This window comes from Anabrus simplex, chromosome 4 (genome assembly GCF_040414725.1).
Source record: "Anabrus simplex isolate iqAnaSimp1 chromosome 4, ASM4041472v1, whole genome shotgun sequence".
In the NCBI taxonomy this organism is placed as follows: domain Eukaryota; kingdom Metazoa; phylum Arthropoda; class Insecta; order Orthoptera; family Tettigoniidae; genus Anabrus; species Anabrus simplex.
The window spans coordinates 1,638,997-1,660,716 of record NC_090268.1 but is presented as its reverse complement, the minus strand read 5'-3'; the positions used below and the strand labels follow the sequence as shown (position 1 = coordinate 1,660,716).

Sequence of the window (21,720 nt, the reverse complement as noted above, 5' to 3'; positions counted from 1 at the left end):
CAGCAGTGTCTTTGATAAACTCTAGAGCAGTCATACATTTCTTTCAATGTCAAGTGCTTCTTTATTTAGTGGAAAATCACCACAAACTGTGCCAAGTACCTGAACAATTTTCAGTTTCATTATTTCCTTTCATGAACTGTGCTTTATTTTCTTCCAATCTCGATGCTACCCGCATCTGCATCTTTAGTGAACTTACAAATTCTATCTACAAGATTAACAGTGAATTCAGCTGCATATCACAACCATATTAAATGAAACAGTACTGTTAAACCAAAGTGTCAGGGAACTGTGTAAATCTGGACACTTGTGTAAGTTATATGACGAGTGATTACCCCGCAACATCGTCGGAGAACTTCTGAGATTGTCCAGAACGTCGAAAGTTCGAGACTCAAACCCATATCAAACCAACCTGGGTGTTCCGGCCTCATCTCAACGTAATTTTGGCAACTTGTAGAACATGTTCCAGCCCCGTTCAGCCTGGTGAACTGGGAGCACGGGTCATCAAAAGGCAATGTTGAAGACAGCGACTATCAACAGTAAGGTGATGTGCATTTTAAAATACATTTCTGAATAAAAAAATGATTATTCAATCTATTTAAAAATTTTCTTGTAGAAAGGACCCTACCTCCTGTACCAAGCCCTAGCTAGGAATCATCCAGTATTGCCCTGAGATCTACTGTGTGCTAACTTTAAAATTAATTCATAAAGTTGGGCTATTTATCTGGTACAATATACCAACACATTTCAACTTTTAACACTTGTGTTCCTTTATTTTTATTCTCGCTTCAGGCTGATAAAAATTCTTCCAATTGAACTGAGAATTTTAGACCATCCGTACTGTAGGTAATTTCATATACATCAGTGTAAATTTTAACAGGTAAAAATCAAGCCTTTCGAAGCAATGTGCATTGAGAAGTCTACAAGTGCATTACATGATCAAGGTGTGTCTACTAATTTACAATTTTAACTTTGACAACATTCGAATCGATAATGTCAGCGGACCGCCAGATTGTTGTTCAGGGATTCGAATACAACTGTTAATATGTCTTGTCGTGCATTGGCACATGAACGGACCAGCCAGAGCTGTATACCAAATGATTCCAATAAGTCCTTGACGTTTAATTTGACACATGGTGTATATAGGCGTTTTAATGACTTTTGGCTTTGAAAATATTTCAGAACCTTCAATTAACTATGCCGGTTCTAATTATTGTAATTTTATTAACACAAGGTGTGAATGGGTGTATAAAGACATTTATGCTTTGATAACTTATCATAAAAACCTTCTTTTGATCTTTGAATAGTAAAAAAACTATATACATACTTCATTGTGTCACTACGCCAGTTTTAATTATTATGCCATTGCTCATTTGTGTGATGGTTTGATTGGCACATGGTGTAAATAGGCAGGTAAAGACTTTTATACTCTGATAATATGTCGGAACCTTATATTAATCTTTGATTCGTAAAAAAAACATTGTACATATCTCAGTGTGTCACAACGCCAGTATTAACATAAGGTATGAATGGGCATATAAAGTTGTGATTTGATGTGTCACTACACCAGTTTTAATTATTATGTCCTCGCTCATTTGTTTGTGATTTGTTTATGGCTGATGATGACATTTAAATGTAGAAACCGGTCCCATGTTAAATAAATGTTGTAAATAACATCTATACAACACGTAATTAGTATTGAATAGGTTGAACCTTATAAATAACTCATCTCTGTGATTCATAATACGACAAACATGAGCGATTTGATGAAAAGTGTCAGATCTTTATTCAAACACAAAATGAGGTGCAACTGAATCTGTTGGGTGTAAATGACATAGTTTTGTCATAAGTGTGCAATGTAAAAATTTTATTTTTTATAAGAAGTATGGTTTTATTTCATTCTAGGCATATCGTTGCTTTATCGTATGTTACTTTCTCTGGTTCCTGCATTACACTAAATACACTAATACTATTCTCCCAATTATTTTGTAGTTCCTATGCTACATTTTCATATCTTTTTGAATATCTTGCATGAACAATATCACATGACTTCATAAATTGAGTAATATTAATAGACAAAAAATTTGTGCTACAGCTGGGCTGAGTGGCTGACCTTCTGACTCCTGACTTGATCCTGGCTAGGCCTCGTGTTGGTAGATTTACTGGCACGTAAAAGAACTCCTGCAGGACTAAATTCCGGCACCTCCACGAACCTACTACGCTGGCATAGCAGGGGGAGAGATGATACTTCCACGTGGCGCGTCCCAGGTTGCGGATAGGGGAGTCCTAACCGGCTTGCCGGCGGAGTTGAAGGAAATAAAATACCTCTCACGGACCAAACACACAACACCCTGTGGGTGGGGGACCCAGATGACGAATACACCCACGGTATCTCCTGCCTGTCGTAATAGGCGACTAAAAGGGGCGACCAAGGGATGATCGGATTAGAACCATGTAACTACTTGTGATTAGTACCACCACGCGGGGAACACCATGGGTCGCTATTACTTGCGCGTAGTACCACTATGTTAGGTACCAAATAGGTTTATGATTACTAGCAATCAGGAGCACCGTGTGGTCAGGCTTTTACGGTACCTGTGATTAGTAGCACTATATGAGCGACACCAGGGTTCTGGCTTGCCTATAAGGATAAGGAACACCACGGGATAGTACGAGTCCCTGTGGTTAATACACTTACGTGATGAAAACCATAGGTTTGTGTTGCCTGTAAATGGCGCTGCTATGTGTGAAACACCATAGGTGTATATTACATGTGCGAATTTCATTACCCGTGAGTAGTACCATAATGTGTGGAAAACTGCGAGTCTAAGATACTTTTGACTAGTACCGCACCCTGTCAAATACCAATACTTTCCAAGTGATAAGTACCATTATGAGAGGCCATAACCTATATTTTGGACCCCTTTAGCTTGCAAGCACCCATGATTATATATTGAGCTATAGAAGCAGTCCCTTGGTCAGTATTACTATTGTTTTCCATCAGTTTCTGAGACTGAGGCATTGCGGGTCGGCTCCACTGATTGTTTTAACTTCATATCCATCCGTTTATTTTTTGTCCTCACGCTTTGAATTCTGGTCAGTGGAGGATTTTGGATTTTTATTTTGTCATTGCATTTTGTCCCATTTCGTACCATCACGGGCCGATGACCTAGATGTTAGGCCCCTTAAAACAACAAGCATCATCATCATCATCATCATCATCATCATCATCATCAAATTCTGGCACCTCAGTGTCTCCGAAAAACCATAACAGTAGTTATTGGAACATTTTTATTATTTGTGCTATTTAGGTGTTGTAAAATATTTGCCCAGTTATAACTACAAATTTCATTCAGGATAAACCTGGAAATGAACGGTTGTGGTAAAGTGGAATGAATTCAATGTGTGAGTAACGGTCTGGCATTTTAATACATCTCAGAAGTTTTAACTGCTGTTATTTTGAGTTTTTTCAAGAACTTTTCAATTTCATATTGCAAAGTTGTTTTAAACACAAGACAGATTCCTTAGGCACAGGCCTAACTATTGGGAGATGTTATTATTTTTTAAAACATCTTGTAAAGAAAACAGCATGCAAATAGTACCTAGATTTCCAAGGGCAAATCTCATTCCCATAAAGTGTGCAAACAGCAGTTGATTGTCTCGTGTTCATTTATACATTAGTAGGCTATATCTTGTTAGTGGACATTGATTTACAGTCTTAAATATAGCAGCAACAGCAATGACATAACAAATCACTCAGTACATTATATTTCGTATCAGTAATGGTTAGAGCATGTTAGGTGCAACTCGAAGCGAGTTGGAAATACGTCAGTATCCGTTTGAATCTGAACACATTTAAGTGTGCACCATTGAGAGTTCAGCAACTAAGCAGACATCATTAGCATCGTTTATTGTGAACTGTGCTTAGGTATGCGTTCAATGAGAAATGCGGTAGTCATCTTCTGACTTTATAAGAGTCAATTTTCATCAGCCTACTTCGCCCGATTCCCCTTTTGCTTGGAGTATACTCTCGCAGGATGTCTGAACAGTGGCACCAAGCTTGATAGCTGCAGTCACTTAAGTGCGGCCAGTATCCAATAATCGGAAGATAGTGGGTTCGAGTCTCACTGTCGGCAGTCTTGAAGATGGTTTTCTGTGGTTTCCCATTTTCACACCAGGGAAATGCCGGGGCTGTACCATAATTAAGGCCACGGCCGCTTCCTTCCAACTCCTAGGTATTTCCTATCCCATCGTCGCCATAAGACCTATCTGTGTCAGTGCGACGTAAAGCAAATAGAAAAAAAAAAAGGAACAGTGGCACAGCCTGCTGCTGGTAATAATGTGGAAAACATTTTCAAAATTTTAAAAATAGGTGGTCACATAAAAACATGGTAGGAATTAGAACTTTAATAACGACATGCAGTGTCTTTCTTTTGTCTAAAAATATTTCTTCTTGATTGTAGAAGACAGAAGTGACTATGTGGATCACCTGCTGGGTAGTAGTCTTATGTGTGATCAAACAAAACAAGCTAATTAAATGAAGATAATTGGGCCGCAGGAACATCTTTTATGCATTATTGTGATTGGACCTTGTTTAATGACAGAGTATGGCAAAGTGGAATGTACTATATGGCAGTAGTAAAATTATTGTTTTGCATCCGGGAGATAGTAGGTTTGAATCCCACTGTCGGCAGCCCTGAAAATGTTTTTCCGTGGTTTCCCATTTTCAGTTTATTAAGGCTGTACCTTAATTAAGGCCTCGGCCGCTTCCTTCCAACTCCTAGGCCTTTCCTATACCATCATCGCCATAAGTAACTATCTGTGTCGGTGTGACGTAAAGCCACTAGCAAAAAAAAAAAGAAAAAAAAAGAAAAGATTATTGTTGAATTTCTTCTGGGTCTTGATAAAAAGGAAGTCTTGAAAGAAAAAAAAGAAAATAAGTAAGAAGTACTCAATGAATGAAAAAAATATTCTACTGATAAAGATGAAGAACTGCTGTTATTGATGAGTTAAGTCATTCTTAATTGTCACTCATGAAATATCCCCTCTTTCCTTTCAGATTTGATGGTCGTGTTGTTGCCAGACTACCATTTGTACCGATCTCTTGGATACAAGGTTTATCTCATCGGAACCTTCCTGGAGATGATTATACTGAGTGTTCATTTATATTTCTGTATATATTATGTACAATGTCAATCAGACAGGTAAGATGAAATTTTCTTTCATAATTTGGCAAGTAGAAAATTTTAAATGAATCCTAGACTGGCCTCTAAAATTGAAAGTTAGCAGGAGCTTTCCCACAAAAGGGAACAAGATGAGAATATAGAACGCATTAAAGTTTATTATTTTTCATGTCCGTATTGATGAATTTCACAATTATATAATGGCGATAATTCTACCTAATCAGTACTACTTGTTACAAGTACAATGTATTTACATTAAAAATACACCATCTGCAGGACCGGTTTTGCTCTACAACTGATTATCTTCAGCTGCTCGGGAACATAAGATGAAATAACATACCCGAGTATTGAATGATTAAACTGTGTTTGAAAGGTTACAAATGGAACACTTCTTATCTTGTGAGGCCAGATGCTTGTTGCCCTGCTGGAGGCACAACAACCAAATTTCACAACTACCTAAGAGCTCAAAATCAAGACTATTATTCCATAGGATGATTGCACCTATTTCAGCAGCACAGTAAACAGTAAGGAAACTTACATTAACAGAACACAACAACCAATCTCCACAAGCCAATGTGTACCACTTTAGAAGGGTGAACAACGCCAATTTAATCCATTTTGGCTCCAGGACAGCCCTGCTAATACAAAATGTAACGTGCCTCATTACCATATTCAACAAGTTTGCACTTTGCCGCCGTAAGCATTACGCAAGATATGAAGTGTTCCATTAGTAACCTTTCAAAGGCAGTTTAATCATGAAGAAAGTATAGAACTCCAACACGAAAGTGTAACAAACCTTATAGGAGACCTATGGACATGACAATCAAATTTGATTAATTTTAACATGTTATCAGTGTTGTTTAATATGTTTTTTTAACTACAGTACATTCTTAGATTGAAGTGATATTCAATGATTTGTGTATGTTATTTCAACAATTGTCAATATTTTTTCAAATGATCAGATTACATTCAGTTTTGGCTGATTTACTGAATGTTACCTTATTCTGTAAACACATTTTGTGCAGTTGTACACTAGTTGAACGAAGGAAACTCGCATTAATATATATGCTGTAAAACATGTGATGAAAATCTATATACTAGGGTTGGAACTTTAGTGGCAACACTGCTGTGGAAACTCTATGCAACGGAATCTAATATTACAATAGAGTAGGTTACATACCTACCATACCCCAGAGCAAATTGACTCGCCCTTCCCACATCACCTGCGTACGCACAAGCGAGAGAAACACAGTCACTAGTGAGCTAGCGGTCTAATGTAACGTCATTATGTTTTCCAAACAAGAACCATGGAGTTGGATCAAGATTGAATGTGCCAGAGGTCGTACAGCAAGACAGGGTCTTCAAGAGGCTTGCGGGGAATCTGCATTGCCTTACAGAACAGTGGCACGTTGGGTAAAAGCCTTCAACGATGGTCGGCAAACTGTGGCCGACATTTATCGGGCAGGTCGTGCATGCTCTTGCCGCGTTACTGGACAGTGATCAAAACCAGACGATTCGTGAGCATTCGCTTCAGAACTGTTGCAGAGATTCGACAGGCAGTAGACCGCTCCATTCGCACCATCAACAGAACAGGCTCTGCTAAAGGTATACTACGACTTCCACATCGCTGGCAATGGGTTATACACAACGCTGGTGACTACATTGAAGGACAGTAAAGGTTGCTAACATGTAACTCTTTTGTATCTGTTGTAAGTAAATAGTTGCCACTATTTAAGTTCCAACCTTCGTATACACTGACTGAGCAAATGTCATGGAATAGCGGAGCACTGATGCGCAGGTGTGTTGTATGCGCACCACACGCCCCCTGTGCCAGCGGCAGTTGTATAGCGCACCTTGTGAGCAGTGGCTGTGGATGTGACGGGTGTAACATGGAATGTCATGAGCTGACACCGTTCAAACGGGGTATGGTGGTCGGTGCCCGACGAATGGGAAGTGCAATTTCGGAAGTGGTGTGGGAATTCGGCTTCACACGATCAACCGTGTCCAGGATGTATCGTGAATGGTTGAATGCGGGTGTCACCGTCCACAACAGACAAACGACCGGCCATCTAGCCACCCTCGATGACCGTGACCGGCGACATCTGAGATGGATTGTCAGTAGTGACAGACGGGCAACCGTGCAACAAATCACGGCTCAATTCAACACAGGCTGTGCTAGACACGTCTCCCAGTGGACAATCCGTAGGAACATGGGTTCTGTGGGGTATGGGAGCCGGCGCCGCACACGGGTGCCACTGTTAACCCAACGTCATCGGGACGGTGTCATCTGCATTCAACCATTCACGATACATCCTGGACACGGTTGATCGTGTGAAGTCGAATTCCTGCACCACTTCCGAAATCACACTTCCCATCCGTCAGGCACCGACCACCATACCCCGTTCGAACAGTGTCAGCTCACGACGACGTTCCATGTTACACCTTTCACTTGCACAGCCACTACTCACAAGGTCTCCTATACAACTGCTGCTGGCACAGGGAGCGTGTGGTGCGCAGACAACACACCTGCGCATCAGTGCTCCGCTATCCCATGACATTTGCTCAGTCAGTGTATATAAAATAAGAGTTTTGTCTGTACATTGCTCAGAATTTAAATATTGGTGGGGAACGGCTGGGGAGTTAGATAACTTTCTCCTTTAGCATGCCATTCCTCTGGTTCCTCTGTATCAGTCATGTCCTCAGTAACAAGGAAATGCACTTTTTAATTTTTCGTAATTTCTGTCTGTCTGTCTGTCTGTCTGTCTGTCTGTCTGTCTGTCTGTCTGTCTGTCTGTCTGTCTGTCTGTCTGTCTGTCTGTCTGTCTGTCTGTCTGTCTGTCTGTCTGTCTGTCTGTCTGTCTGTATGTATGCATGTATGTACATGCATCACGAGAAAATGGTTGAAGAGAATTTAGTGAAAATCAGTATGTAAAGTTGAGGGATAAGTCACTTCAATACAGGCTATAAATAATTTTATTCATGCTGAGTGAAATGGTAGTTTAGGGGAAGGCCTAAAATTTAATTCTGAAATATTTATATTATTAGTGGTCGTATCGATAAATGCGGCATAACTAAAGTTATATATAATTAAATTTCTGATCATTTACACTAGCGCAGGAAAGTTTAGACTCACCTACAAAAATTAATAATTTTCTTAAATAATTGTTTTTTGTGTGATAAGAAGTGGTACTTTAGTTCTGTTACTTATATATGGATGCTTTCAACACTTTTATAAAGCTATTTCAGTGCATATTGCGAGATTTTACTTTATCTTTTCAAAGAAGTTGACATTTATGGTCCCCAGCTCTTGCTGCCTGCTTCTACCTGGATAACTTTTGGCCCTTTCCCAGGTAATAATCATGCCTCTCTCACGTGATTACTTGTCCTTCTTGTTTCCTCGCTCTTAGAAGTCGACAGCCTACAGAGGTTATCCTGAGCAATTTTATGCTAATCTCTGTACCAGATTGTTTATTTTCTTCATTGTTATCTGGGCATAACTACGGTAACAACACACATCAAACAATCAAATAAGGGGAAGAAGGCTAATATAACCCAAGAAAACAGAGCCAAGGCTTGTGCTTATAAAGAAATTGGATGGTCGAACCGAAAAATTGCGGAAAAATTGAAAATTTCAGAGTGCAGCATTCGCAGAGCAGTGAAACGCAGACAGGAAACGGTAGGCATGAGGATCGACCATGCAGTGGACGTCCAAGGAAGACTTCTAAAATTGATGATAACCGTATTTTAATCCACAGCAAGCGTGACAGAAGGTGTACAGCAGTAGATATTTGCTCAGAGATAAATAAAACAAGAGAACAACCTGTGCCTGTGACAACAGTAAAAAATCATCTGCTTGAGGCGGGATTGTTTGGTTGCGTAGCAGCACAGAAACCGTTGTTGAAAACTGTACACAGGCAGAAAAGGCTACAATGGGCCAAAATGCATGCTAACTGGACCACTGAACAATGGAAAAGGGTACTTGGACGGATGAATCTAAATTTGAAAAATTTGGTTCCAATTTTCGCCAATATGTTTGTCGCCACCCGGCGAAAGGGTTATGGAATCCTGCATAATTCCGTCTGTAAAACATGGAGGAGGAAATGAGATGCTGTGGGGATGTTTTGGAAATAATCAAGTTGGTGAAAGTAGAGGGAATACTGTAAATGTAACAATATCACCGTGTCCTTTCGCGCAATGCCATGCCATCTGGAATTAAGCTGATTGGTAAAGGATTTGTTCTACAGCAGGACAATGATCCTAAGCACACCTCTTATTTGTGCATGCAGTAACTGGAAAGAAAACAAGCTGAAGAAAAATTGGAATTAATGGTCTGGCCTCCTCAATCACTCGATCTGTCACATATTGAACTTTTGTGAGAAGAACTTGACAGGAAAGTGAAAGAAAAGATGCCAGGCAGTGTGGATGGGTTGTGGCAATGTCTGTTAGAAACCTGGGGATGTATAAATACTGAGACTTTGGAAAAATTGACAGCTAAAATGCCACGCATCTCTACAGCAGTAATCAAAGCAAAGGGTGGACACATTGATGAACTGGCAGTTTGATTGCTTAAGATGTTGTGATTGTGTTTCTAGCTTCCTGTGAATGATCAGTGTAAAGGAAAATCTAGTGAAATGTGAAATGAAACTAGTTAGTTCTAAAAACATATGTATTTCCATGTTGATTTTCAACAAATAGCCCCTATCCTTCATGGGAAGTGAAAATTCATGGGTCAGTCTAAACTTTCTGACGCTAGTGTATGTCTTAAATGTAGTAGAGAAATATTTAAAATAGTTATATTCGAATCAGCCTTGTCAATGCACTGGGTATTAATGAAAGAAAATTATTTATTCAACCAAACAAGTTTCAGGAATTCAACCATTCCCTTCATCAGTGGTCAGATCATAGAATAAAACAACATAACACAATCTTTTGTTTTTACAATTCAAAGAATTATTGTGTCCTAATACACCATATCAGCGAGTAAAGAAAACTTATGAAATATTATAAAAATGTTCAATACATAAAATTTTCTTGAACTGAATGAGAATACTATATATATATTTTTAAGATCTTCAAGTTTTTCTCCTTTTTATCTTCTTTTTGTTCCTTAAATGATCATAGTCTATACAGTGGGTTATCTTCTGCACTTCTCTCTATTTAAACATGATTCAAAATTAGTTTTTTTTGTAAGATAAATTTCCAAACTTTCCAAAACAGTCATTAATTTTCCCTTTTCGGCTGAGTACAATGTCTTATACATTTTTACCGTACCGGCTATGATAACACATATTCATGAATTTGTAGACATGACATTGTATAGGCTTTTGGGCTTGCACCATGTCAAGAAATTTGTATTTGTATAAACGCCGAGCCATGGGAAAATGGGTAAACAGAATTTAATGAAAATCGGTATATAGAGTCTGGGAATAAGAAACTACAGTTTAAGCTATAAACAATTTTATTCAACCTGGATAAAATGGTAGTTTAAGGGAAGGCGCCTAAAACTTGATTTTTTAATACTCATGTTATTGGTCCTATCGAAAAGTACTACATAAATTTTTTTATAGGGAATACAATCTCCGATCATTTACGTTTTATTCACTTTTACCTTACCGGCTATGATAAGGGTAATAGATAAGTAAAATTAAAAGTCCACCTTTTCAATACCAATATTAAACTAAACAAGTTATAACATTTACTTGGAACTAGTTTCGATGCTGGTGAGCGTCATCTTCAGCCAAATATGAGAACAGGCAATCGTAAATAAACATATCATTATATCAATGCACATATAAACACTCTTAATATGGGACTTACGATGCCCCTAAAAGTATCTGGAGAAAACTTCAGATAATCACAATTTCAAAATCTTGAAGTCACGATTAGAACGACACTTAACACAACATAATTCTTGTTGCCATTGATGCTTTCACGACCCGTACTTATAGACATGATACTGTGTGGCTTTTGGGCTTATGCCGTGTCAAGAAAATAAGGTGAAATTCTTTACGTTTTGCAGAGAACTGTGCTCTGCATCTTCAGAAGAAATCTCGACTGTCCACAAGAAAGGCTTCTTAAACAATGACTCTTTAAAATTTTGACGTTATAATAGAAGTGGAAATGGTATGTTCATTTGCCACCAGTTGGCTCAGAGGACGTGGCATAATGCTAGCGTTCGAAGCTGAAGCTGACCGAACCATCAGAATCCGTCTAAGCAGTTCACATAAACATGTGTGCATAACATATGACATAGACACAAGCCTGGAATGAAACATCTGGCGACGAGGAATGTACGAATTTGGAAAACACCGAGATGAAATAACAATAGTGCAAGGACAGGGAAGGGAACTACCTATGTAAATTCTTAATGGCTGGCAACCAGGTATTACTTAATTGATAGCTGGTGTCCCTGTTGAAATTGTTAGAATTTCTAAGTATTTCCACAGCTTCCCGTATAATCCTGGACCTGTAGTGTCTAGTGTGGGTAAGAGCTCAAGCATCTTGGAACATGGCATCATGACCCGACGATAAAACATGCTCAGCTATTGCCGATTTCTCTGCCTGGTTGAGACGAATATTATGTTTGTGTTCTTTGATACTGGTACCAATGGACCGGCACGTTTGTGCGTTGTATACCTTACCGCAAGTACAGGGAATTTCGTATACCCCAGGATGTAAAAGTGGGGCCAATTTGTCATTAGTTTTACTCAGACTGTGAGCAATTTTAGTGATGGTGGCAAACACGGTTTTTATATTGTGTTTGCGGAGGACCTTGGCAATTTGATCTGTGGTATGTTGGATGTAAAGCAAGTCGGCAGTTCCCTTCACTTCTTCCTTCCGTGAGCTTTGCTTGGTCGTTTCTCTGGGATGCACGGCTCTATGAATCTGCAAATCGATGTAACCATTACCCTTGAACGCGACTTTGAGCGTGTCCATCTCCACCTGGATACGTGATGGCTCACAAATTCTTCTCACCCTCTTGGCGAGTGTCGTGAGAATGCCTGGTTTTTGTGCTGGATGGTGGTGAGAATCTGCATGAAGATAGCAATTTGTGTGGGTAGGCTTACGATAGACGGTATGTCCTAAGGTGCCGTCCGGTTTCTTTCTTACTAGAACATCCAAGAAAGGAAGGTATCCATCCGACTCCATCCCCATAGTGTATTTTATTGAAAGATGATGTTGATTTAGACCACAAAAGCATCATCAATATACCTCCACCATATCATAGGCTTGACGGGCGCCGAAGCAATAGCCTCCTCCTCAAAATGCTCCATAAAGGAATTAGCCACTATGTGCGAAAGTGGACTTCCCATAACCACTCCGCCCGTCTGTTCGTACAAATTTCCACCCCACAAGAAATAACTGGAAGTCATGCAGTGGTAAAATAGCTTAGTAATGTCCTCAGGGAACAGGTGTTCAATGAGAGACATGACCGAGTCAATCAGCACTTTAGTGAACCAAGGACTCCACATCGAAACTCACCAAAAGTGCATTAGATAGGGTTGTGGTTGCCAGCTTGTTGACAAAATACCGAGAGTCCCTGACGTATGATTCAGTACGTCCTATATGTGTCTGAAGCAATTTGCCTAGGTATTTAGCCAGAGCATACGTAGGAGAACCTATTGCACTAACAATAGGTCTGAGGGGGAACATCTTTTTTATGGATCTTAGGCAGTCCATATAATCTAGGTGGCACTGCATCCCCCGGGGACAGATTTGGAATTGAAGATTGCCTTAAGAGCTTCACGGTGGCGTTGGACACACTAGTGGTGGTAATAATAATAATAATGGTGTATGGCCTCCGGAGAGGCTTGGTGCAGGTCTTTTTCTAGTAGATGGCCTATTAGGCGACCTGCATGTCTGTGAAAATGTGATTTCTAATGTTGAATACGCTGCACCCACCCAGCCCCCGAGCCATTGGAATTAACCAATTAAGGTTAAAATCCCCGACCCGGCCGGGAATCGAACCCGGGACCCCCTGAACCGAAGGCCAGTATGCCGACCGTTCAGCCAACAAGTCGGACACGAGTGGTGGTGGTGTCACGTGAGCTCAGTCTGTTAACAGGCTCTGACAATATAGCTGAGATTTTATTCTTATATTCGTCAGTGTAAGATTCTCAAATAAATAAAAAGTCTTGTCAAAAATGAAAAAATACCATCTTGCGACAAAGGATGTACACAAACAAGATTGGGATCAAATAAAACAGAACTTTTTATCAAAATCCGAACAATTAGCCCCTATAACAAAAGTCAAAAAACATGCTTGGTGGTCGGAAGAATGTGACGATCTATTGAAGCAGAGGAAGGAAGCACAGCACAAATGGCAGTCACAACGAACGGAAAGCAATAGACAAACATTCTTGAATATTAGGAAGATGGTGAATAAAAATATCAAAACAATTAAAAAGCCCTATGAAAACCAGATGCTAATTCAAATAGATGCGGGCTTTACTAAAAACAAGACAAGAAGTTTCTACAAAATATTTAAACAGAGAACAATGAAGTACAAGCCACCGACTCTACAGTTACGGGACAAAAATGGAAATATAGCACATCACAACACTGATAACTGCAGGATACTAACCGACTACTTGGAAAATCTCCTCAACAGTGAAACGCCAGTCGAATAAATGACATTTGATGGCCCAACAAATACCAATCCCGACTCGCAGCCGCCAACCTTCGAAGAAATAGAAAAGATTGTTTGGAGCCTTAAAAACAACAAAGCATCGGGAGAAAACCAGATCACAGCCGAACTTTGGAAGAATGCCAACAAGGAAGCAATAGAATCCCTACAGAAAGTTTTTGAAGAAATCTGGATCAAAGAAAAAATTCCAGAAGAATGGAAGGTAGCCCTTATCCACCCAATCCACAAAAATGGAGATAAAATGAACCCCAACAACTATAGAGGCACATCACTTTTGGAAATTACATGTAAGATATTCTCAAAGGCCTTACTCAATAGAACAGAATCACAGTTAGATCATCAATTGGGAGAATGTCAAGCAGGATTCAGAAAGGGGAGATCCTGTCCGGAACAAATCTTGAACCTTAAAAATCTCATGGCATACCAGAAATCTAGGACAATAACATATGTCATCACATTTATTGACTTCCAGAAGGCATATGACTCACTAGACCGGGAAAGTCTCCTTTCTTTACTTAAAGAATTAGGTCTAGACAACAAAACAACAAACCTTATTAGGGAAACTCTCACTAGTACATTTTCCAAAGTCAAATTCACGGGAGATATCTCAGCTCCTGTTGAGATTAAAACTGGTGTCCGACACGGTGACAGACTGTCCCTCATACTGTTCAATTGTGCCTTGGAGAAGGTAGTCAGAGAATGGGATAAGACAACCAGTGGTGGAATTCGATTGGGATCCGTAAACAAGGGTATCAAGATCAAATGTTCAGCTTTCACTGACGACATGGCCTTACTAGCTGAGACGTGGGAGGAAGCCAAGGAGTACTCCTTCGAACTGCTGAAGTAAGCAGAGAAGATAGGTCTCAAAATCGTCTTTGGAAAGAATCCTCCAAAATATTTGAAAGTGGGGGAACAAAAAATAGAGATCATCACGGATTTCAAATACCTTGGTGAATGGATGAGCTGGAATGGTCTTGAGAAGAAAGCAATGGAATCTCGATGAACCAAAATAGAAACAGCTTTCCAGCTTACGAAAGACACCTATAACAAAAAATCCCTCTCCTGGAATTCCAAGATCAGACATTATAATACAGTAGTCAAGCCTGAAGCCCTTTATGCTGAAGAAACACTGTCTATAACTACATAGGGTCCAATGGAAAAGTTGGAGATAAAGGAAAGGAAAATACTACGAAAAATTCTAGGCCCCAAATTCCATAACAATGAACTTTCACACATCAGCAATGAAACCCTGTATAGGAAAACGGAAAGGATTTCTGACACAATTTGGAAAAGGAGAATTGACTTCTATGGCCACATTCTAAGAAAGGACCCGAAAAGGATAACTATTTCCGCAATAATAAAACCAAGCCAAACTGGTTTAAGGAAACTGAGAAAGATCTACGAGAGTTCCAAATTACAGAAGAGATGCTTGTAGATGGATCCGCAAAGAAAATAACCAAAGATTAAATAAAGTGGTTTCAGGGCAGGGTGAAGCCCAAACGACTATACAGAATTTCTGAAGAAGAGAGGTAGGCAAGGTGTGAAAGGATGAAAAAGTACTGGGAGAACAAGGAAAACACAACTCACCAACCATTGGTAGATCTATCATACCCCAAAGTGGGTGAAACAGACAAGAAGAAGAAGAAGAAATATTATACAATGTTCGAACCCCATATAGAGTTTCTCTGTAAATATGACAGTCTCAATTAGAAAGACACTTTAACATAACATAAATATTTAACTCAAGATGGAATCTTGAAAGTCCTGAGTTCTACTTAGAGTAGGAAGATTCACAATGTAAATAAAAGGTCTTGTCACAATTGATCAGAAGTACAAAGAATGAAACATGTATGAAGTTGGAAGAAAATTAAATTTGACTGCCTACAATATCGAAAGCGCATAACATTGATCAATGATAACATTACATTGGCTATTGTTTGTTGTGGTGTTCTTTGTCTTTTATGCTGACACTCGCCTCCAATAGATGGGATTACTGCTGCATACCCAGCATAACAACCTGACTGAATATTGGTGGGGAACAGCTGCTGGTGAGTTAGATAACTTTCTCCTTTAGCATGCCATTCCTCTGGTTTATACATTTTCTGATCCTGCTGGTACGTAACACACTGGTTCGTAGTATTCCAGCTATTCAATCCCTACTCTGATGCGCTGTTCTGAATGAGCAGTGTGCACACTTAAGGCGGAGGCTCTCTTAGTAGTTGTAGTATGAACTGGTCTAGAATTACAGTTTGGGCCTATTGCAAATTATAGCAGCACAATTCACTAAATAACTCAAAATTCAACTCTGAAAAGAGCCGTTTCTTAAGAAAAGCTTCTTCCACTTCACTTTTAGTAAATCTCCATTCATTTTATTCCAAATTAGCAGCGAAGGTGGGGTTTCTCATCTGGCTTGAAGGAGAAATCCGCCAGTGTACTGAATTGAGATTTTCCAACTCATTGGGTACTCCTAGGAAACTGGGAAGTACACAGGTGTAGTTTTTGCCCTGGGACTCTCCACTATTCGAACCCCCCACCGATAAAAAATGAAGACTCCTCATGGATCATGGATATCTGCGGCTTGGTCATTCCAGCTCTGTAACTTTGGACTGTTAGATCAAAAATGTGTGGTTTTTCATTTGATCGAGTATTTCATATGAAAGCATTGCTTTTAATTGCGCCATTCCTACTGATGTCATTGTAATTACCTATGTTCATTTCAGTTGGGAAAACCACTAAGACAGTCATTCTGAGGATCTAAAAATGCAGTTGGAGAGTGAGTGTCTGCCATTATAATGAAAACTCCCCAACCTGATATGACTGATGGTAGGCAAGCAGGTCTACTATTACAATGAAAATTCTCTAACCCAGTCTTCATATGAGAAAAGATGTTTCGTGACTTCCCCATCGCGTTTCTAGGGTAACATAAAGAGCTGTGCAGTTTAATACAATCTTGATCACGTCTACTCCACCTGACCTAGAATGCTGTATACAGTGTAGAATTACGTAGCGAAGCACGGGTACATTAGCTAGTTTGTAATAAATTGAGAATCGTCTAAATAAATTGTCACAAAATTATTCTGGCAATCTTATCATAGGAATGAATCAACGACCCTTCCATTTTTATTTTTTTCTGGGAAGACTACACCTTTGTTTGAGAAATCTAACAGCCATTTACTCATATCCAGTAAGCCTTAGAATATGGAAAGCATGTTAGTATTAAATGTTGTTATAAAAGTTAAAACAATAAGATTGTCAACTCTCATTTTAGCTGACAGTTAAGAGGAAAGGGAAGATAAAATGATACAGATTAGAAATTAATAGTCAGACATTACGTTGAAATGATTATAAGGATTGGACTGGCTGGGGACTTGGATTCGATTCTAGGAGCAATACAAGAAGTCATATTAACCCTTCACCAAGCACATAACACCTATATTAATAGCTTAGACAAAAATACATATATTGACCTTACAAACATATACAAATATTCTCTTTTACAGAGGGAACTCATCATTCTCAAACTTGAACTGAATTAAAGTCTTTTCAGTTCTCCTAACTTGACGTACTCTTCCACTCTTTAGTCTTAATACAGATAATACTTACTTGCAGATATTGGCTCTTCCACGGACACCTGAATGACTTTGCATAGATTTATACGTCCTCCAGTACTTCCAAATAGAAGATTCACCTAAAGTTTGATCCAAATTTCGTCCTAGGTTGTACCAATTTAAACTGTTTTTCACAACCCTGCAAGCTCTGTCATCTTGATGCATTTAAAGCCTGCTTCCCCATACTGTGTATTTGTGTAACACGTCGCTTGGAGTACCTTAATTACTCTCCACAAAGTCTTAAGCTCTCAATTATTATTGGTGAAACTACAGTATATCCAGCCCCTCACATTTCTAAAACAGACTCTTTCTCCTTTCAGATCCCTTTTCTGATATCAGCTTACTCATGGGCTTATTTCTGATACTATTCCACGTAGACTCCTCTTTGATACTAACTTAAACACGGCTAACAGACGTCTCTCAGTTTCTCGCCTACTGTGGCCAATTTGGTACCATTTAAGGACAATAATAATTATTAAATTAATGTTGTAATGGTCCACCTTTCAATACTATATATGCAATATTTTGATTTACATTAACTAGGGACTAGTTTCAGCCTGGGCTGGCCATCATCAACCTTAATTTAAAACATCTAATAACTAAACAAATGTACATACGCACAATTGACATAAAACAAATGAACAAATATATACAATTGACATTAAAAACTGGGATGAAATTATGAGGATAAACTAGGCTCTAAATTCTTAGCATCTTGAGTATGCTCATTATCGAGACTCTTTCACACACTAATATTCACAGAACTGTTAGTTACATCACTGCTAGTCAATGCAATTTCAATTGTAAACCAGGAACTGGTAAATGTTGATCCTGTAGTCAATCACCAAATCTACTTGAGTGGTGTTAGCTGTAAACTACCACCAGCTGACTTAGAACTCCTAGATGGTGTTTCAACATCAATCAACGTAATAAAATGAAATGCTCTCATAGTGCTTGTTAAAATCATGCTGAAATGTTGTTGGGCACTGTCAGGACAGATTATAAAGATGTGGTTAAAATAGATACATTGTGTCTGGTATAAAATTTGCAATTCATTGTGGAGTCCATGAAGTTAACCTGAATAAAATTAGATAATTTTTTTTAAATGAATTGGAGGAGAGAGCGTGTTAGTTAGATAGCATAGGTTATATGAGACTTACCTCTCATTGCGACATGTGGTGTGTGTGGCCTATTGTTGTGTGTGCCTCATACTAACGGTTGTGAGATTTAAAGGTAAAGGAAGAGGAGGGACAAGGAGGGCGAGGGGTGGGGCAAGGCGAGAGGTCGCGAAGGAGAGGGGTGGAGGGTAGGGGGGGTTTAAGGCGGGGCTGAAGGATGTGGGAAGGTGCTGTGAATATTATGAAAAACTGAATTATGACTTGTTGGTTTGACATTTCTGAAAATGGGAATTAGAAAGTCAAAAATGATATTTGGCTTTTTCTGAAATTTCATTAAGATTATGATTCGGGTTGAAATATAGATCTATATGTATGAAGCAGCTTTCGGTAATGTTAAGGAGGGGTCCTTTGTTGATGGTTTTTTTTCACCATGTTGGTTAATCCTGTCCGTATTGACTTACATTCAAATTTCTATAGAACACTTTCCCGCCTTGTCAGTGCTTTACATATTTTATTATACTTAATTATTGTACATGTTTCAAGAGTTAACTACTCTCTACTTCAGTGGTGCCAAAACATCAGTTAATCTTTGGACATGGTGAAAATAATCAATTCTTAGCATGCCAGTCAGGCTAGAAAATTAACGAATAAATTTAAAAACACAGAAGTAAAAATAGCCAAAATATCCAAGGACTTACAATTTCTTAAGAATTGTCCAGCAAATTAATTAATTCCAAAACATTTGAAGTCGGTAGAGAGGAGGGGCATTTTGCAAAGACATGAGAGGGTGACTCAGTTGAAAGTGAATCGAATATGATTGAAAAGTGAAATTAGGTTCTTATATATTAAGAAAAGTTATCTGAACCAGGACTTATATGACCTTCATCTGCAGATTACGAAAGATGTTCGGGGTTTGGTATGGGAGGAGATAATGTAGAGAATTCATTGTATTTCATTCCAAAAAAGAAGCAAGATGCATTAGATAGGAAACTCAAATTACTGAAGAGACGGAAAGAGGAGAAAGGAAACGATAAGATATCGAATGGTAATGGTAATTTCTATCCTCCAGTTAAGAATTTAACAGATACAGAATTTAGCGCCGAAGAAATGGCAATATTTGAAACAGGGCCACAGCATAATTGGATGAAAATTTGTAATAATAATAATAATAATAATAATAATAATAATAATAATAATAATAATAATAATAATAATAAATTGGCAGGAAAACCATAACTATTCGGGTTTCCTAAGCCTCCACACGCAACAATTGCCTTGTTCCAAAAAACTGAAGAGCCTTTCCAACATCCATGTATTTTGACGTCTATCAATACCTTATAAAATACGACGTAATCTTCTTCGAATATACAACAGCTAAGAAGAAGCCAGCATTCAACCTACTATTCTTCTTTATTACATCATTTAGTGCACTGTGGTCTTTTATAATTTACGGCGCATCGAACTTTACATAACTTCCGCTCAGTGCTTCGTCAATTGGAAGAGTTATTATTTTTAATATATCTCTACTCAACTTCCCACTTGGTATGTACCTTTAAAAAGACTGTACTTGTGTTTACATTGTTTATGTTTTCTTCGATATTTACGCTTTAATTTACTTCAGGCTGATGATGACCTATTACTAGGTCGAAACTAGTCCCTATGTAATTTTCATTTTGTATTGAAAAGGTGGACCAATAATAATATATTATTTTACTCTATTGTAAGGAGGTAATGCCTGCCCGCAGCCGGAGAACATCTTGAGGCCCTTCAGGGCTAACAACCTTGGTTGTATTCAGAATGAGCAATTTGCTCCAAGTTAAGCTAAAGCTTCTCAAGCATGATGGTAAAACAAAGTCATGAACTTGATACCCTAGGTGGCAACTTTTCAAAGAAATCCACCGTCGCCGACAAGCGACGCATGCATCCCGTTCGGATTCTGGGGGGGATGCAACATCATGCTAAAGACGAGTCACGAAAGCTGAAACCCATATCCAAGACTTTTTTGGCAATGTTCAGCATAAACAGTCTAATACAAACTGGTAAGATGAAACAGCTGACCAATGCCCTCCACGAAAATAAAATCGCAATAATGGCTCTGCAAGAAACTCGCTTCACTGACGAAGATACCTTTGAGTCTGAAGGGTATCGGTTCTTCAAGAGCAGATCCCATAAGAGAGTAATGAAAAAAAACAACCCTGTCTTCGGTACAGCTTTTGCTGTCAACACCAGAATCCTTAGATCAGTCTCAAATTTTGAAACTGTTAATGATAGGTTATGCCTACTATCCCTGTGTTGTGCAAATAAAACATATACGCTAGTCATTGCACATGCTCCAACTAATGAACAAAACATAAAAGACCTGGAAGGCACAGATAGATTCTGGAACGTCCTGGATGCCAGATTAGCGAAAATCCCGAAACACCTTGTCAAGATCCTAATGGGTGATTTTAATGCACAGGTAGGACGTGAACGGAAACACAGGAAAGTTGTTGGGCTCTACCCAACACACAAAAGAACCAACAAGAATGGAGAACGCCTCGTTGAACTATGTGATAACCACAACCTCCAACTGATGTCAACACACTTTCGTCACTTACCAAGAAAACAGATGACATGGAGACGCCCAAACAAAACAATAAGAGAATTCCAAATAGACCATGTTGCTGTATCTCGAAGATACAGTCCGGAAATCATGAACGTTACCGTAAAAAAAGGGAATAAACATAGACTCAGATCACTACGTATCAGTAATCAAGTTTCAGCCAATTCCTCTCAACAAAAATAAGAACGAACGTACCATAATTTGTTTTTACACAAAAAAGCTCAGAGAAAGAGAGAATGAATTCAAAGAACTTGCCCAACCAGTGGAAAAAGACTTCAGCAGCACGTGAAAGCAGATGATACAAGCTGCAAAAGGAGTGGCCGAAATCAAGAAGAGAACGAAGCACACGTGGTGGAACGATAACTGTGAGAAGACCTTAGAGGATCGTCTGAATGCGTGGAAAAAGTATTACACCTCGAAAAAAGAAGAAGATTGGAAGATGTATAAAACACAACAAGCACAAACAGCAAAAATAATACGCAGTGAGAAACGCAAGTATGAAAAGGAACTACTGGACAAGATTGAGCAAGACTTTCATAGAGGTGAGACTCGTGAATACTTCAGA

At 38.9% G+C, this 21,720-nt stretch overlaps 1 protein-coding gene across 2 annotated transcripts in view; it reads left to right on the top strand.

The window, feature by feature from the left end:
- Positions 1–21,720, top strand: part of LOC136872329 (calcium load-activated calcium channel) — a 179,651-nt gene that overhangs the window by 125,327 nt on the left and 32,604 nt on the right. For both annotated transcript variants that reach the window (XM_068227370.1, XM_067146140.2), the window contains one exon: positions 5,057–5,201. In XM_068227370.1, coding sequence (XP_068083471.1) covers positions 5,057–5,201 — 145 coding nt within the window. The remainder of the gene's footprint in view (positions 1–5,056; positions 5,202–21,720) is intronic.